Source organism: Microtus pennsylvanicus, chromosome 6 (genome assembly GCF_037038515.1).
Source record: "Microtus pennsylvanicus isolate mMicPen1 chromosome 6, mMicPen1.hap1, whole genome shotgun sequence".
NCBI classification, from domain to species: domain Eukaryota; kingdom Metazoa; phylum Chordata; class Mammalia; order Rodentia; family Cricetidae; genus Microtus; species Microtus pennsylvanicus.
The window spans coordinates 89,779,642-89,795,479 of record NC_134584.1 but is presented as its reverse complement, the minus strand read 5'-3'; the positions used below and the strand labels follow the sequence as shown (position 1 = coordinate 89,795,479).

The 15,838-nt window shown below is 51.5% G+C and overlaps 1 protein-coding gene across 5 annotated transcripts in view; it reads left to right on the top strand.

Annotated features, from left to right (window-relative positions):
* The window catches only part of Znf423 (zinc finger protein 423), a 299,505-nt gene that overhangs the window by 262,549 nt on the left and 21,118 nt on the right, over positions 1-15,838 (top strand). For all 5 annotated transcript variants that reach the window (XM_075976809.1, XM_075976812.1, XM_075976810.1 and 2 more), the window contains 2 exons: positions 11,781-11,912; positions 13,330-13,445. In XM_075976809.1, coding sequence (XP_075832924.1) covers positions 11,781-11,912; positions 13,330-13,445 — 248 coding nt within the window. The remainder of the gene's footprint in view (positions 1-11,780; positions 11,913-13,329; positions 13,446-15,838) is intronic.

The window sequence follows — 15,838 nt, the reverse complement described above, 5'->3', positions numbered from 1 at the left end:
CACACATTTCAAGTGATGATTTTGGTAGGGACAAAAAGTGATGCCGGCGGCAGAGAAAACCCTTGAAGCAGGGGTAATTCGTCTGTCCTCGGCAGGGTCGGTGACAATGAGGGCTTTGGAGCCTGCCTGTCACGTTAATTGTATATTATTAGAGGCCATTAATCTGAGGATTATTAACAAGATGGAGTCTTAGGCAGTTGCCTTGCTGGGGAAACTAATCTAAGATCAGCGATCTGCTAAAGGAGGCGAAGTTACTCGCGCCCAGGCGGCCGAGGCAGCTGAGCAGGGGGTGTGGAATCTTCACTTTCTGGGACGTCAGTCTTCAGTGTGGCAGACAGAAGGAAGAAGGGTATGGTTGTGAGGAGGGCTGGGGACCAGCTCCTTTTCAATGTATTTCAAATCCTCTCAAGTTTCAAGTTCCAGAGGGCGGGAGGTAGAGAGAGTTTCTTTTAAATTGAGTTTTCTTGTGGTACTGGGAATTGAACCAAAGATCTCACATGCGCTAGACAAGGACTCTGCCACTGAGCTATGCATCAGCCTCCTAGAGGTCTCCGCTGCTTAGAACGAGCTTGTGTCTCGTTGTTGCTATTGAAGACATCACCTTCTTCTGTCTGAGTGCCGCTGCTGAGGTGTAGTAATATGGAGCGGCGGTGGGGCTGCGTCCCCAACACCCCAGCCGCCTGCCCGGCTAGCTTATGCCCCGAAATAATTACACAGACACTGTATTCTTTTAATCACTGCTTGGCCCTTAGCTCTAGCCCTTACTGGCTAATTCTGATATCCCAATCAACCCGTCTCTAACAATCTGTGAGCACTGGTCTTACCGGGAAGATTCTAGCCTAAGTCCATCCTGGGTCGGAGCTTCATAGCGTGCATCTTCCCTGGAGCTGGGAGCATGATGTCTCTCTGAAGCGTCTGCTCCCGAGAGGAGAGCTGTGGAGTCTGACCTCACTTCCTCTTCCTCCTGGCATTTTGTTCTGTTTACTCCTCCCACCTATCTCCTAACCAATGAGAGCCAAGTAGTTTCTTTTTATTTAACCAATGACCTTCCTCCATCATTTCCCCTTTTTCGGTTTAAACAAAAAAAAAAGGCTTTAACTTTAACATAGCAAAATTACATATAACGAAACAGTTATCAAGTAAAAGTTACAATAATCTTTATCATAACTAAGGAAAACTATAACTATAACTAACTATTCTTAACTCCATCAAAGACTCCAGAAAGATACTATACTACCTAAGCAAACAAGAAAAAAGCAACTTTTAAAACTCTAGAAATGACAGAGACATCTCGCTGCCTGGACGGTCACCCAAAGTTCCTCTGTACCGTTGGGGCATCCATCTTCAGCCTTCAGGCCCATAGTTTGCAGCAGACATTTTCACAAAGCAGGAAATTTCAAAGTCAGTTCAGTCACTATCTGTTGTGTCCTGCAGAATGTCTCGCAGACTCTTTCATGAATCAGGAACCCCGAAAGATCATCTCACCTTAGGCAAGTTCAGTAGTCCTCTCTCTGCGGGTTCTCTGTGTCCAGTTTATGCAATAGTTCAGGCAAGAGCAGTTTCTTGCCCAAATGGCTATCAAACTCCGTAAGGATCCTCTTCGATGCCCATCTTCCTCTTGAAGTAGATTGGTGCTGCCAGGAGCAGAGTGTCTCATTGTCATGAAAAGTCCTCAGTTATTAAAACATTAAATGTCCTATTCTGTAATCTTTGAAAGACATGAAGAATGTCTATCTAAAATATATCTACGCACATCTAGAAAATATTAACTAACATGACTACAAACTTGACTATTACTGATGATTATCCATTAACAACCTATATTTCTTAATTATACAGTACATATTTAAATTAACTACACAATCACAATACCTTAATCAAAATCAGAAACACTTATACATATAACAAAATTGACCTTAAATCTCTATAAATAAAGCAAAATCTATACTAATGCAAATTATTCATACCTATATCATATCCCCCTTTAAATGTAAAAGAACATTTATAAACTATATTTTGGAACATGGGCACAGTTTTTTCTCTCCAAACTGTTTCCTGCTGAATGGGGGCGTCGTTAATTGGGTCTTTCATGGTATAACCTGTGTGCTAGTTTCATCTCAGTTGGCAGTTGAGCAGAGCAATTTTCTGAAGATGTTCACAGCAACCCTTCAGGAGGACGTGGTCCATCATACCAAATCGGAATAGAAGGAATGAACAGGGTCTCATCCTCTGTGAAAACAAAAGAAGAATCTCTTTTCCAAAGTATCATATCCTTAGATCCAAATTCTGAAATCATACCCTCATGATATCCGTTCTGGTTCCACTTGGCAGCCCATATAATGAAATGTCTCTCTGTACTTAGCTCCTTCACAGTCAAAAATTTTAAAGAAAACACAATGTATATAATCCAGACTCTCTGTAAATTTTCCATTTTTACGCAGCTTATTTTTACTCTATCACTTTACTTTATTCTGTCTCTTTAAAGACTTTACCTTTTTTTTAAAAAAAAAAAACCATTAACTTTATTCTCTATATTCTTTTTCTTCTCTCTCCCAAGCCTACGTATATTCATCCAACAGTGTGACTCATTTAGTGGTCTGAATCTGTTCCTCCACTCTTCCTCTTTCTACTCAGAAGGTACCTTCTATCCCTTGGTGACATTTCTTTTACCCAGGCAACCTGTCACCTTGTCCTGGAGGTCACACTCTATGCAGAGAGCTAGAGGTTGGTTTTTCTGTCATTGTCCCCAGTGGGGATGCTGCAAGACTCGCCAGCAGTGTCCCACCCAAACCACTCCAGGATTGACTGAGCTCTTGGGGCTTTTCAAGTTAGGGAGCCGCTTACACTGGCCCAGCTGCAGAGAAGTTGGCTAGGGGCAAGGTACAGGGGCACACACAGACCTGAGCCAGACTTCCCTTCCATACTTCTTTGACCTCCAAGGAAGAAAGTCCCCCTGGGTTTTGAGAGAGAACAAGGGGCTGGGAGATGGCTCAGCAGGTAAATGTGCTTACTGCACAGTCCTGGTTGACTTCAGTTTGATCGCTGGAACAGTTTTTTTTTGTTGTTGTTGTTTTTAAAGTCAGATGTGGGGCTGGAGAGATGGCTCAACCGTTAAGAGCATTGGCAGTTCTTCCAGAGGTCCTGAGTTCAATTCCCAGCAGCCACATGGTGGCTCACAGCCATCTATAATGGGATCTGATGCCCTCTTCTGGCATGCAGGTGAACATGCAGATAGAATGCCATGTACACACTGATAATAAATCTAGAAATAAAAAGTACTGATGTGCATCTCTTACTGCAATGTGCCAGCCTGGAGGACCCAACAGTGACAGAAGCGAGCAGACCCTGGCTTAACCGGGTGGAGGGAGAGACCCAACTCCTGAAAAGCTGTATTAACCTCTGTGTGTACACACGAACTCTCACACGCATCCACACACAACATAAACATGGATTTAAGAAAGAGCAACAGGGGGAACCACAGAGAAACAAGAGAGTCTGGTCTCGGGTGCCTCAGCAGGAGAGGTGCAGGGAATGCCCAATCCTGCTGACACGGGAAGGTGCTGCGAGCCTCCAGCCATGACTGTCAGTTGGGTGAAGGGGCCTGGAATCCTCACAGGTCAGCACATATCTGGGAGCAGTATGGAGGGTGGTGACGAAGCTGATGTGAACTCTTTAAAGAGATGGCAGAAGTCTGATGCTTGCCCCCTACCTACTGCAGTGCGAGGCGAGGCAGTTTAAACACACCTTGGGTGGTGCTGACAGGAAAGTGCATGAGGCACAGGCCATGCATTCTGGAAGGTGAGCAGGGTGCTGTTGTTCTGATTTGCCCACCAGGGTTTGGACACGGTGGGCACCAGTTTCTGAGTACAGAGTAGCCTCGTCTGTGGCCTTCCCATCTCCCCTCACTCTCCTGCAGCCCTGGGAAGCAAACTGCGTGTTCTGAAAGTGTTTGGTGCTGAGCTGTGATAGCACACCCCTTTTATCCCAGCACTTGGAAGGCAAAGACAGGCTCATCTCTGAGTTTGAGGCCAGTCTGGTCTACAAAGCGAGTTCCCAGACAGCCAGAGCTGTTATATAGAGAAACCCTGTCTTGGACTCCCCCCACTCCAAAAAAGGGGTGCATGTTCTGTGGTAGAGGCAGGACAGCCTTCGTGCTGGACAGCTTTTGAGCTGGACAGCCCCAGACTCGTTCCCTTGCTTGTTTAAAGAGGCACCTGCCAGGTGGCGTGATAGACCATCACTTTGGCTATGATAAGAATTCTCCAGTGATGCCTACCCGGAATCACTCTGGCTTTGCTGACCTCTGGCTGCAATCTGACCCCCTGACATGGCTCTCGGGAACGCTTAGTCAATGGAACCATCCAGAGTCTTTGGATTTCAGTTTTGGAGGTGATGAAAGCAAAATACTTGGAACTTAGGAGAGCAACATCCTGGAGGACCGGATTGGTCATGTGGTTGGTCTTGCCCTGGAATCCCAGGTGAAGGTGTGGGTAGCCAAGCCAGCCAATTTAGCCTTTCCCAGGGTGTGAGACTGCCCGTCACCCATCTAGTCCCAGGGTTCACCTCAGTTATTATGGAGAAGCATGCACACCCACCCCGCGCCTCTGAGTCTCACAACTAGAACACACCTTTGGCACAGGGGAGAGTCAGGAGGGGACCCTCCCAGACTCCCATAGTGCTCCCACCACACAGCAGACAATAGAGGCCCCTGCAGAGTCTACCTGCTTAGTGGACTTGACTAGACAGCAAGAGGCAGGAAGGCCCAGGGTAGTCTAGGAGAAAGCAAAGGACTATGAGGAGAAGCTGATAGATCCTCCCATGCACATGGGGCCTGTCCATGACAATGGCTACATTCTGCGGAGGAAGAGTCATGCTTCCTTCTCCCTAAAATCCCATAGCCTCCATGTATAATGGTGTGGTGTCATTGGATCATCATGGCCTCAGCCTCCCCATCTAAGGAGATGGGGTGTGTGTGAGGGGTACCCAGGTAAATAAGTATAAATAGCATTGGTACGGTGTCACCGGATCACCGTGGCCTCAGCCTCCCCGTCTAAGGAGATGGGGTGTGTGTGAGGGGTACCCGGGTAAATAAGTATAAATAGTTTTCCTTCTGATATGTGACCGGATTATTTTCCAGTTGATTTCAAGCCTTGGCCCCAAGTGGCCCACAGATCAAAAAAAGATAAGGGTCAGTTACAAGGTTGAGCTCATTCTCCGTTGCCATAGCAACTGACCTCAGGCAACCCTCCAAGGACTACACCCAGCTCCCCAGGTGATATTTTTACTGTCCACGCCATCAATCCCAAGCCTTTCAAAACTCAGACTGCCTAATTGTCAGGGCTCTGTTTTGAAGAGGCTTTGGGTCCCTGTGGGGCCCCAGTTCAGGCTGCCAGAGCTCATTTATAGGCCCTCCTGAAACACCAGGGGAGTGTGATGATGGGTCCCTCCTGGCCAGACAGGCCTAGAAAAATACCCCTGGGGAAATGAGGGGTACAGCCCATCCTCCAGGATTAATTAGGAAACTGTGAACCCAAGGTGGGGGTAGCAGCGGCAGTGACAGTGGAGCCTTCAAGTAGCCACTGAGCCTTCCTGACTGGTATGGAGTGTCAAGGGGCACATAGCATCGAGCACCGGGGCAGGGTCTTGGTGATGCCTGAGGGCTGCAGGGAGCCGTGGTCACTAGTTCATGGAGTTTCCGGTATCTCTTTCTATAGCAAATGGTTTCCTACATTAGCTGGTGTGGGCAAAGGGCAACTTTAGGTAGAGCTGGGTGTGCTGTGCTCTGGCCAGCAGTCTCTGGGCCACATGGGTGGGTGTCCAATTTCAGTACAAGCCCCACACCAGAGCGCCTGAAAAGCCATCTTCTCTTTGGGTCTGAAGCTGAGCTTGAGATTTCCCCCCCTCCCCCAGGAGCTAAGGTGCGAGATCTGGGGGATACGTAAGGGCTGCCAGGTCCAGGGTCACCTCTGCGTGCCCACCAGCATTTTCCCTTGACCCTTCTCAACTCTCACCCATTGGCGCCACCTCTCACCACCTCCTCCTGCCCCCAGGGTGGTGTCTGTGCTCAGACTCACCTGCCCTCTCCTCTTCTGCCCAGAGACTTTTGTTCCTGGATGACAACAAAGGACTGACTCCCAGGAGCCAACTCTCTATTTCCTGTTCCAGTCTACAGGCTTTCATTTAGCGGGAGATATGGGAGAGGGTGCTCTCTCCTGGGTCTCCCCACCACACATAACTTCCTGCCTCCTCATTTGCTTAGAGAGCTGGAACACGCCACCCTTGCTTTTCCCCATGGGTGGAGGTTTGGGGGTATGTCTGGGCCAGGCCGTGGACCTCAGGCCTGACACTGTGGAGTAAGCCCACAGGGCTCTTCTTTGGTGGCCAACTGATGGCTTCAAGGACCACAATCCCTTGCATTTCCTCTACTTGCAGCAATGCTATCCCAAGGATGATACTGCAGCAGGGTTCCATCCTACGTCGCCATCTTTCCCCAGCTTGGAAAAGTCCCCAGCTCTCTTGCCAACCCCGAGTTAGTGCTAGCAAGGGGCCCAGCCAACTCAAACATGGAAAATGGAGGCTTTCTTTTTGCCCTTTTGCCTGCACCACATCTGCAAAAATCCGAAGTCCAGGGTGAATGAGGATCAAGGCCATGCTGAGCTCACTTGAAATGGGCCTCTCCTCCAGTTAGAATTCTGAGGCTACAACTTGTTGCAGTGGCCCCTGATTCACTGTTTATCCCGGTGGCACGACACCCCCTTGGCTGTCCCAGGCAACAGAGGGCAGGTGTTTGGTTTTCAGCCTCTTTTTGTCCCGGGGTCTGAGTATCACTGTCAGCTTGCCACCCCCCCCCCCCAAAAAAAAAAAGATTAAGGAGCACGGGTTGTCTTTCTGGCTCTGGTCATCCAGTCTTCTGCCTTTTCTTACATTTTCTAAGGGTAGTGTGGACTTTGAAAGGAGAAAGTATGGATGTCCTTGGAGAGGATCATTTCTCTCGAGGTCGCCTCCTGGGTCAGTTGAGGGAGCCAGAAAACAGCTGTGCTTCTGAGAGGATCCAAAGATTAAATATGAGATCACTGTGGTTGGGAGTGCCCATAGGTGTGTGACAGCATTTCCCAGCACCTTCTCGGATCTTCCAGGCTTTGCAGGCCTTGTTTCTTGCTGACCTGTGCAGCCTCAGGCTGTCAGGAAACTCCACCCACCCAACCCTGTGGCCCAGCTTCCAGGGCCACAGCCTTGTGGGGGTAGCAAGCACCCCCAAGGGTTATAAAGACAGGAAAAATGCGAGAAGAGATGCAGAGTGTCTGTGGTTTAGTGAGAGGTGTCCCCGAGGCCTACCTGAGTGCAAGGAGAAGTGGAGGTTATGGACGTTTGGGAAGAGTTTCAACAAGGGCAGAAGTCCCATGGTTAGAAGCAGTCTGCTTGCCTGCCTGCCTTGTGGGAACCCTGTGATGATTCTTCCCAATTTCTAGCAGAAACGTAAGCACAAAGAGGTTACGTGAATCACGCAAATATGCATAGTAAACGTTAGTGGCGCTGGGGCTCAAACCCAAGTGTTTCTAGTTCGGACTTGCCTGTCCTTCATTACCACTTCCTGAATGTAAGTGACTAGTTGTGCCTCCCACCAACACGAGGCAGCAATCACCCAGCCCCCTTCCTAAAGAGGGATACACATTAATGATAATGGTACCTTTTCCAGTGCAGTCTCTGCCAACAGATCCAGATCAGGCAGTGTGTCTGGAGCGGGTCTGCTCAGCTCCGTGGAGTCCAAGAACAATGCCCTGTCCACTCCCTCCACAGCCTGCTGCTTCTCCCTCCCAGGCAGCAAATTATGGCCTCTGAGTGTGCGCTTGGCCTGCCTTTGACATCAGCGGGACCCACTGGCGTCTCACCTTCAGGGTTCTGATAATCGGCTCTCTCTCCTCCTGGCTTCCTCCAAGACCTGTATGGAAATAAGTATGTGTCTGCCACGGATCAAATGCTTTTGGAGACAAAAGTCGGGGCCGAGGACATTACAGGGAGCCATCATCTCTGCACGATGCTCTTCCACAAAGCCCTCAGCTCCCCTTTTGGGTGACACAGTTTCAGCCTGAAAGGTTCCAGTGTGCTGACTTGGTTTTAAGCAAACGCACATCCTATTATTTTTTTGAGAAATGAAGTGTAAAATTAACACTTATTATTCCTGAGCAGAGGAGGAAAAAAGAAAAACAGGGGCCCTGGAAGCTTCATGCTTGGTGGCTTATTTGTCTGGCACACCGCGACTTTTATTTGTTTGTTTGTTTATTAGTTGTCTTAGAGACAGGCTCTTGCTAAGTCTGTCCTCCAACTCAATCTGTAGCCCAGGGTGGCCTTGACCTCACAACAGGTCCTTCTGGATGCTGGGGTTCAGGTGTGTACCACCGAGCTCGACTTATTTTTACTTTAAAAAAAAATTAGACAAAATCAATAGATTCCCTGTGCCAGTGTGACTCCCAGGGAGCAGGAGGCAGATCTGAATTTCAGGACGAGATCTGCATTTCACTTTACGAACGAGCAGGGCTGTGTAGCTCACTTGAGGTGTGCAGGCAGGTCTCTCTTATGGATGCCTGTCATGCCTTATAAAAAAAGGGGGGGGGATAAGGAGGATGGAAATGATTGTGAGTCTTAACTCACAAAGTCCCCCAGCTCCCACACTGGGGCGGAGAGGCCCGAGAGCTCCCAGACAGCTTTGTCATTCTGCTCCGAGGTGTGGCAAGCTCTGTGCAATCTTATATAATTCAGAAAAGTGATTCTCGGAGGGTACCGAGGTCTTGGGACAGAAGGAGAGGCTGTTGGCGCCTGGGGGTGAGAGTGATGGTGGTGGGCGGGCGGGGTTTGCTGGCAGTGGGGCATATGCACCCCACTTGCCAGCCAGCAGCGTTTGTCACACTAACTAGGACAGTCCCTCACCACCTCCTGGCCCTCCCCCATTTCCGGGCTGGCTTTCTAGGCAGAGGTGCACTTGATGGGCACCCCAGGGAGTGCAGCCCACCCTGCCATAGGGAGGAGCCCGGCCTGTGAAGACTAGCAAATCAAAGGCCAAACGGAGGGAAAGACATTCCTAGGTCTGCGGGAACCCCCAGGCTCTTTGTTGTCCCCTCACCCTTGGACTTTTCTGCGTGCGCTATTCACCCCCCTTCCCCAGGTCTGACTCTTTCAAGCACTTGGGGGAGACAGAGGAAAGGGTCCCAGACAGGCAGTTGTCTGTCTGCTGGGCTTTTGATCTAATTAGCCCAGAACCTCACTTTGACACAGGTTCGGGCTGTGATTTGTCAGCCGTTTAGGCCCCCGCAAGCGGCTGGCGGCTCAGGGCCGCCTGACTGTGCACATATTTATGAACGCGGGTGCTGGGCGGAGCTGCCTCTGTGAATCAGAGGGGAGCAGCTGATGAATTGCTCGGCGCTCATGAAACGGAAAGTGACTGTCAGACATGATTTCTCTGATTTACAAGTTGCAGGAGCCTTCTTTGTCCTCTCAGTGTTTGTATATGAGACAGCCCCAGCCCCGCTCACAGCCAAGCGGTGAAAGGCTCGCTCTGGAGTCAGAGCAGTCAGCCATCGCTCAGCTCTGCTGCAGAGCCAGCTTCTAGCCAAACAGGGGCAGAGGCCCAGCTGGGCGCCTCTCCTCAGGACGGCTTCCTGAGCCTGCTCTAGGTAGCCTGTGCCTTGGGAGCTGTACACAGCAAGGCAGCATCCGCATCCTTGCCCACCACAGGTGCTGGGACTGGGAAGTCTTGGATTCCGGAACAGTGAGAGGCTGCTGCTCGTGGGTGAGGTGGGGTGGTGGAGTGGGGCACGCACATGTGATCATCTTTGTATGCTGCACAGAACAACACCCCAATCTTAGCAAGTGACCTCATTCTCTGAACCTGTTTCTTCTTCCTGGAAATCCCATTTCCTAGTCAGCAGTACTGCTTCTGAGACTGCTGGTGTAAAAGGTCTGTAGAATCCTGTCGCCGCTGCCCCCTCACTCCTGCTGTCCACATTGCCGTAGGAAAACCACACAGAGGGGGTGGTTCTCACCAGGCTTGTATGCACTCATTCATCCATGCACCAGGCTCTGAGAAGCGTTGTTGGTGTAGTGGGGGAGGAGTGCAGGGCATGATGGGGGGTCTTTAGAGGCAGCCCCCCACACTAGAAGTCATCTCTAATTACAATGAGTGTCTCCCATGGGAACTGGAGGAGGTGCGCAGGGCCTTTGTGGCAAGCGTGCTGAGTCTGCCCCATGTCCCCAAACTTGTCAATGAGTCTCTTTTCCACCAGTGTACAGGGAGGATCTGCCTGCATTTCTGCCGAGTGCACGTGGCCTAGTTGCTGGGGCTCCAGGGACACGACAAAAACCCGGCAGATTCCAGCCACTGGGCTATGTGGGGCAGGCCCACCTGCACATACGAGTGTGCAGTTCAGCTGTGGGGGTGCCCCGGGTGTGGGGGATGAGCCGGGCCAGGGGAATGAGAGCCTGCTGTCCCAGCATTCCTGCCAGGGCCTGGGGACCCAGGGACTCGCCAGGAGGCTCAGCCCATCTGTGTCTGTGGCTTGCCACCAGCAGAGCCCCTCTGCTACCTAATTCTTGCCTTTGAGGGCAAATCAGAGCACCTGGCACCTTTGGTGAGCCCAGTTCCCCCGGGGAGCCAAGGGAGGGCTGTGTCCTTGGCTGTCCCAGATTGCATTTTTGCCAGAACAGCCATGCCCAGCAGTATACACTGAGTGAGCACTGGCTTGCTGTTTTATATGAATTAATTGTTAACTCACACCTTGGCTAGAAGAGGAAGGGTGGTCCTGAGTGCTTCTAAGAAAAGACACTGAGACATAGTGAGCTGCAGAAGCCCATGCCTACTCTGGCTGGCATGATACTCAAGTAAGGGAGCCCATGCCTCCTCTGACCACTGGGCTAAAAGCGTGGATCTCAGCTCCAGTCCAGCAAGTGACTCATTGCACTCTCTGGGTACCCTGGAGGGAAGCTTAGGTGTTGAAGCAGTTCCCGGGTGGGAGCATTTGTTCTGGGAGGAAGCAAAGGGAGGAGTCTGTCCATTCTTGTGACCTGCAGCGTGGGCAACTGTTTCCACAAGAGACACTTGCTTGTTGCAACTTCTAGGCTCGCACAAAGCTCCCCCACCCACTTTCTCCTCCTCTGTCCTCTCTGACCCTGTACTTCTAGAGTAACCCTCAGACCAGCTTAGCAGCCGATGCGCCGTGGCCCCCAGCCACGGGAGAGGGAAAGACATCTCTTTCATTCTCCACTTCTAACCAGTTCTTGGCACATCACACACACCTGATGAATATGCAGTTGGGTTTCTAAAGACCTGGTTACTCCCTTCACCATCGAGTACCCAATATGCCCCCCTTTCCACGGGATCTCAGAACTCAAGCTGTTGAACATGGCTTGTGACTAGAGGAAACATCCAACATTTCAGATACCTACATCTAAACCCAAACCCTGGCTGCTGCAAGAGTCAGGACTGGGCCATCCAAAGCAGAGATTTGATTTGTGTCTGTGGTCCCTACACAGCTTCAATTCTGGTGATCAGAGATGTACTCGTGCGGGGTGACCTACAGCTGGTGTAGGGTGTCCCAGGATTGGTGTGGGGTGTCCCAGGACTGGCAGTGTTCTGGGGCTGGTGCAGGGTGGTACCCCGGGACTGGTGTGGGGTGTCCCAGGACTGGCAGTGTTCTGGGGCTGGTGTGGGGTGTCCCGGGACTGGTGAAGTATCTTGGTGCCAGTTGCTCCTGTGTAAGCATCACTGAAGTTATCACTTTCTCTTGCAGAGGAAGGCATTAACCACGAGTGTAAGCTGTGCAACCAGATGTTCGACTCCCCAGCCAAGCTCCTCTGCCACCTTATTGAGCACAGCTTTGAGGGCATGGGTGGTACTTTCAAGTGCCCCGTGTGCTTCACAGGTATGGTACCCATGTGGGGACGACAAGAATGCATGGGAGTGGGGAGGAGCCTACCCTGTGTCATGACTGGAGCCTAGCCTCTCAGCCCCCTCTCTTTTGAACCCCAGATTGCCTGCATACAAAGCTAACCCATAACCCACCTGTACCTTCCTCTTGGGCAGCTTGGGTGACACCTTTCCTGCCCCTCCTCCTGTTGTAGCTGAGTGACTGTTCCCTCCACTGCATCTCTGTTGCAGTTGGCCAGCCCTTTCCGGGTCCCTCGATGCTCCGTGGAGCCATGACCTCCACCCACCCAGCGTCAGTGGAGCTGCTCTGTAAACCCTCCACTTCCAGCCTTTGAGCCCCCTGTCCCAGCCAGGCTTCAGCCAAGCAGCTCAAGGCCAGCTTTGTTGGCCACGTCTCCAGCCCCCAGGCTGGCTGCCAACCCCAGCAAGTGAGCGGCTGTCCCGGCCTGAGGCACATCTCGGGGGGCTTACTGGCCCCCTCCTGCTGCCCAGATGGCAGCCGGTGTGCACAGGGAGCTGGGCTCTCCCGGCCTCCCTGACATCTGTTGTCTACCGCTGCGGGAAGCCCACCCCAGGGGGGTGCCTGGCAGGAGGCTATCTCTGAAGTGCTTTCGTCCCAGACACACAGCTGCTTTGGGTGACCTCCTGGGTGTGCCCAAGGCTGGGCTGCCATGGGGACTGCTGCCACTGGGAGGTGAAGAAGCCACTGCTATGACCTGCTTATGACACGCATGTGTATGCACATGCCTGTGGGGTCCCATCACCCTGGGACACCCTGGTCCTTCCCTCCCTCCCGCAACTCAGGATCCCCTGCCCATCTGTTAGCATCCCATGCAAGGATGCAGACAGTAACCCTGACAACAGGAGCAGTGATTCGTGGGGTTGCCTAACTGCTTGCTACCAGGCACTGTGCTTTGCTGACCTAATTCCAATCTTGTCTCGGCAACCTGCTTGCAGTTGGACCTTGGGCAAGTCATTTCATATTCCTGGAGCCTTGGTTTTCTTCTCTGTCAGATGGGATAAGAACAATGACTGCCTTGCCAGGGCGAAGGCATTTGGCTGACAGAGGATACATCCACCATCTTTAACCATGAGCTACTTCATTCATTTAGACACCTCGCCCATATTTGTCCATATGATCCTCCGAGATATCCAGTGAGGTGTTTACTACAGTTAACTCCAGTGTTTAAAGCAAGGTCCAGAGCCCAGAGAGCTTGATTTTTTTTCCCCCAAGGCTACACAGCTACTAAGTGGCAAACTTAGTTTATCAGCGTCAAGGTCCCCTGATGGGTACTAACGCTCCCAGAAATACTCTTGGCTAACCCTGGCTGTGCCTGGGTGATCCCTGCTTGGAGAGAGGTGGTGGGACTGAGGCTGAAGCTGGCCTCTGACTGTCGTGTCTGTGTGTGCAGTCTTCGTCCAGGCCAACAAGCTGCAGCAGCATATCTTTGCCGTGCACGGACAGGAGGACAAAATCTACGACTGCTCGCAGTGCCCGCAGAAGTTTTTCTTCCAGACAGAGTTGCAGGTGAGTGTGGCAGCCTCTGCGCGCCAGCGGCTGCACTCCTGACCAGCTGGCATAGTGTATTCTTGGGGGAGCCTACAGAGGGAGACTGAGCCTGGAGCAGGAGACCCCAGCTCCAACCCATCATGTTCTCCTCTCAGATCATCTGATAGTCTTTGCCTGGGTTTGGCTTTGTGGTCTGTGTGGCTCATGCAGCCTGAATTCAGCTCTGCCCAGGCAATTGGAATATAAGAAGTAGTGGATGTCTATTGGCTCCAGCTCAGAGGAAGGGCAATAAATAGTAAGGCCAGTGTGGCCCTCAGGTGGCCACAAGGGTCTCAGCCAGCTTCCTTGATCCTCCAGAGTCTACCATAACCAAGGGGTCCTCATGCAGGGCACCACTGGGTGCAGTCCTGTCCCTGAGTCCCATGGGCCTCCTCCTCTTCTTACTTGGTACTGATTTTTTTTTGAAGATCTGGATCTGGGTCCAGAACTTTCCGTCCCACTGGTTTCTCTAGGAAATTCTTATTAACATGGAAGAGCTCACGTGCCTACTAGAAACATCATTCATGCTCACACAAAAGTCACGCCTTGTAATAGCGTCACTATGACAGTTCCTCCCACCCATACGCCGTCATCAACACTGACAGAGCATACACCGAGGGGCGGCAGACTCATACAGCTTAGCACTGCAGGCTCAGAAACTATACCCCCATCCCCTGGAACCAAGCCACATGGATGCTCAGAAACGCTGCCCGCTGGGGAGTCACTGCTCTCAGTAGCAATGGGGAGATCAGCTTGCAGCCGCAGCATCCTTGAGATCACTGTAGCCTGGAACAAAGGCTTGCTTCCTTGTCATTTGTGTGGCAGAGCCAGACAGAGTTCATGATATTTGGTGACCTGTGCCCACAGAGGGTCCGTGCCCATCTATGTTTCCATAGTCACCATGCAGGGAGGGGGAAGAGGGAGGGAGAGGTAATAAGAGCACCAGCTCTTCTGGCTTCCACTGGGAAGTGAAGCAATCAGCCTCTCCACACAAGTCACACCGTCACTCTGTGCTTGGCTTCCTGAGGGTGGAAAGGAGCATCACTGTCTGAATGCATAGGTCGGGAAGCTGAGGCTGCCAAGGAAGCAGAAGGGAGCTGGCATGTGACAAGATCCCTAAAGATGCGCTTTGTGCTTACAGGTGCATCAGCCCGCAGGGCAACACTTACCTCACCCAGGGGACCTCCCACCCACCCAGAGCAAGAGGCTGACAGTCACCCAACACTTTCCTAGTTGTAGCAGTACTGGGTGCAGGGGCAGGCTGGGCATTCTTCGCAAGGCTTCGGCTCACCCCACCTGTTTAGTTGTTGAAAATAGGTCCAGGAAGGGTGCAGAGGGGGCTTTGTCATTGGCTGGCTGAGTCCTGTGAGCTTGGCTCTAGCCGAGTGACCAGACCTTGGAGAGTGCTGGGTTCTTTTCTTCTTGGCAAGCCCAATGCATCCATACATTCTTCTGTTGTTCCTGTGGCCTTCAGTTCCTCCCCAGTGTGGATGAGTTAGACATTCCGTTAAGAGAGCAGGCCGGGGAGGGCTCCACTTCCAGGAGAGCATCATGAGTGGATGGATGCTCGGGTCTTTCTTGCTGTCCATTCCCTGAGCCTCTGTGCTGAGAATATTGAGGACCCAGGACCCAGGACCAGGGCAGTCAGCTCACGCTGGGCAGTCTGGGAAGCTGCCTTGTCCTACCCTAACAGCCTTACTGGTGTGGCCCATCTATCAGAGTAGGCCAGGGTCCCCTGAGGGATGAAGCTTTCTATAACCCAGCAGGACAGGCTGCCTAGAAACACCCTGGTCTGTACAAACCACCATCCTTAGTACATAAAGTCACAATTGCTTTGCACTTTGCCTTTCTTACTCCTGTCTTTGTTCTCTTCCATTGTTCCGGATACCATGAGGGGAACAACTGGTCTCTTCTTGTTGGCTTTAAGACGTCTCCCTGAGGGTCTGGGAGATGAGGTTCAGTGGATAAAGAGCTTGCTGCATATGTGTGACACTCTGACTTGACAATTCCCCAAAGGCTTGTAAAGCCAGGTACTTAGCACACACCTGTAATCCGGTTGCTTCAACCGTGAGATGGGAGGTGGGGATGGGAGAATCCCTGGAAGCTCATGAGAGAGCTAGCCTGGTGTATGCAGCAACACACAACAAAGAGAGCCCGTCTCAGTGTGTTAGATGAGGTTAGACACCCAACTTTGTTCTCTGGTCTTTATATGTGCACCATGACATGCATGTTCATTCTCTCTCTCTCTCTCTCTCTCTCTCTCTCTCTCTCTCTCTCTCTCTCTCTCTCTCTCTCTCTCTCCCACACACACACACACACACACACAAATGTGTGTGTGAACGAGGGTATGGAAAGAGAGAGAGATATAAATA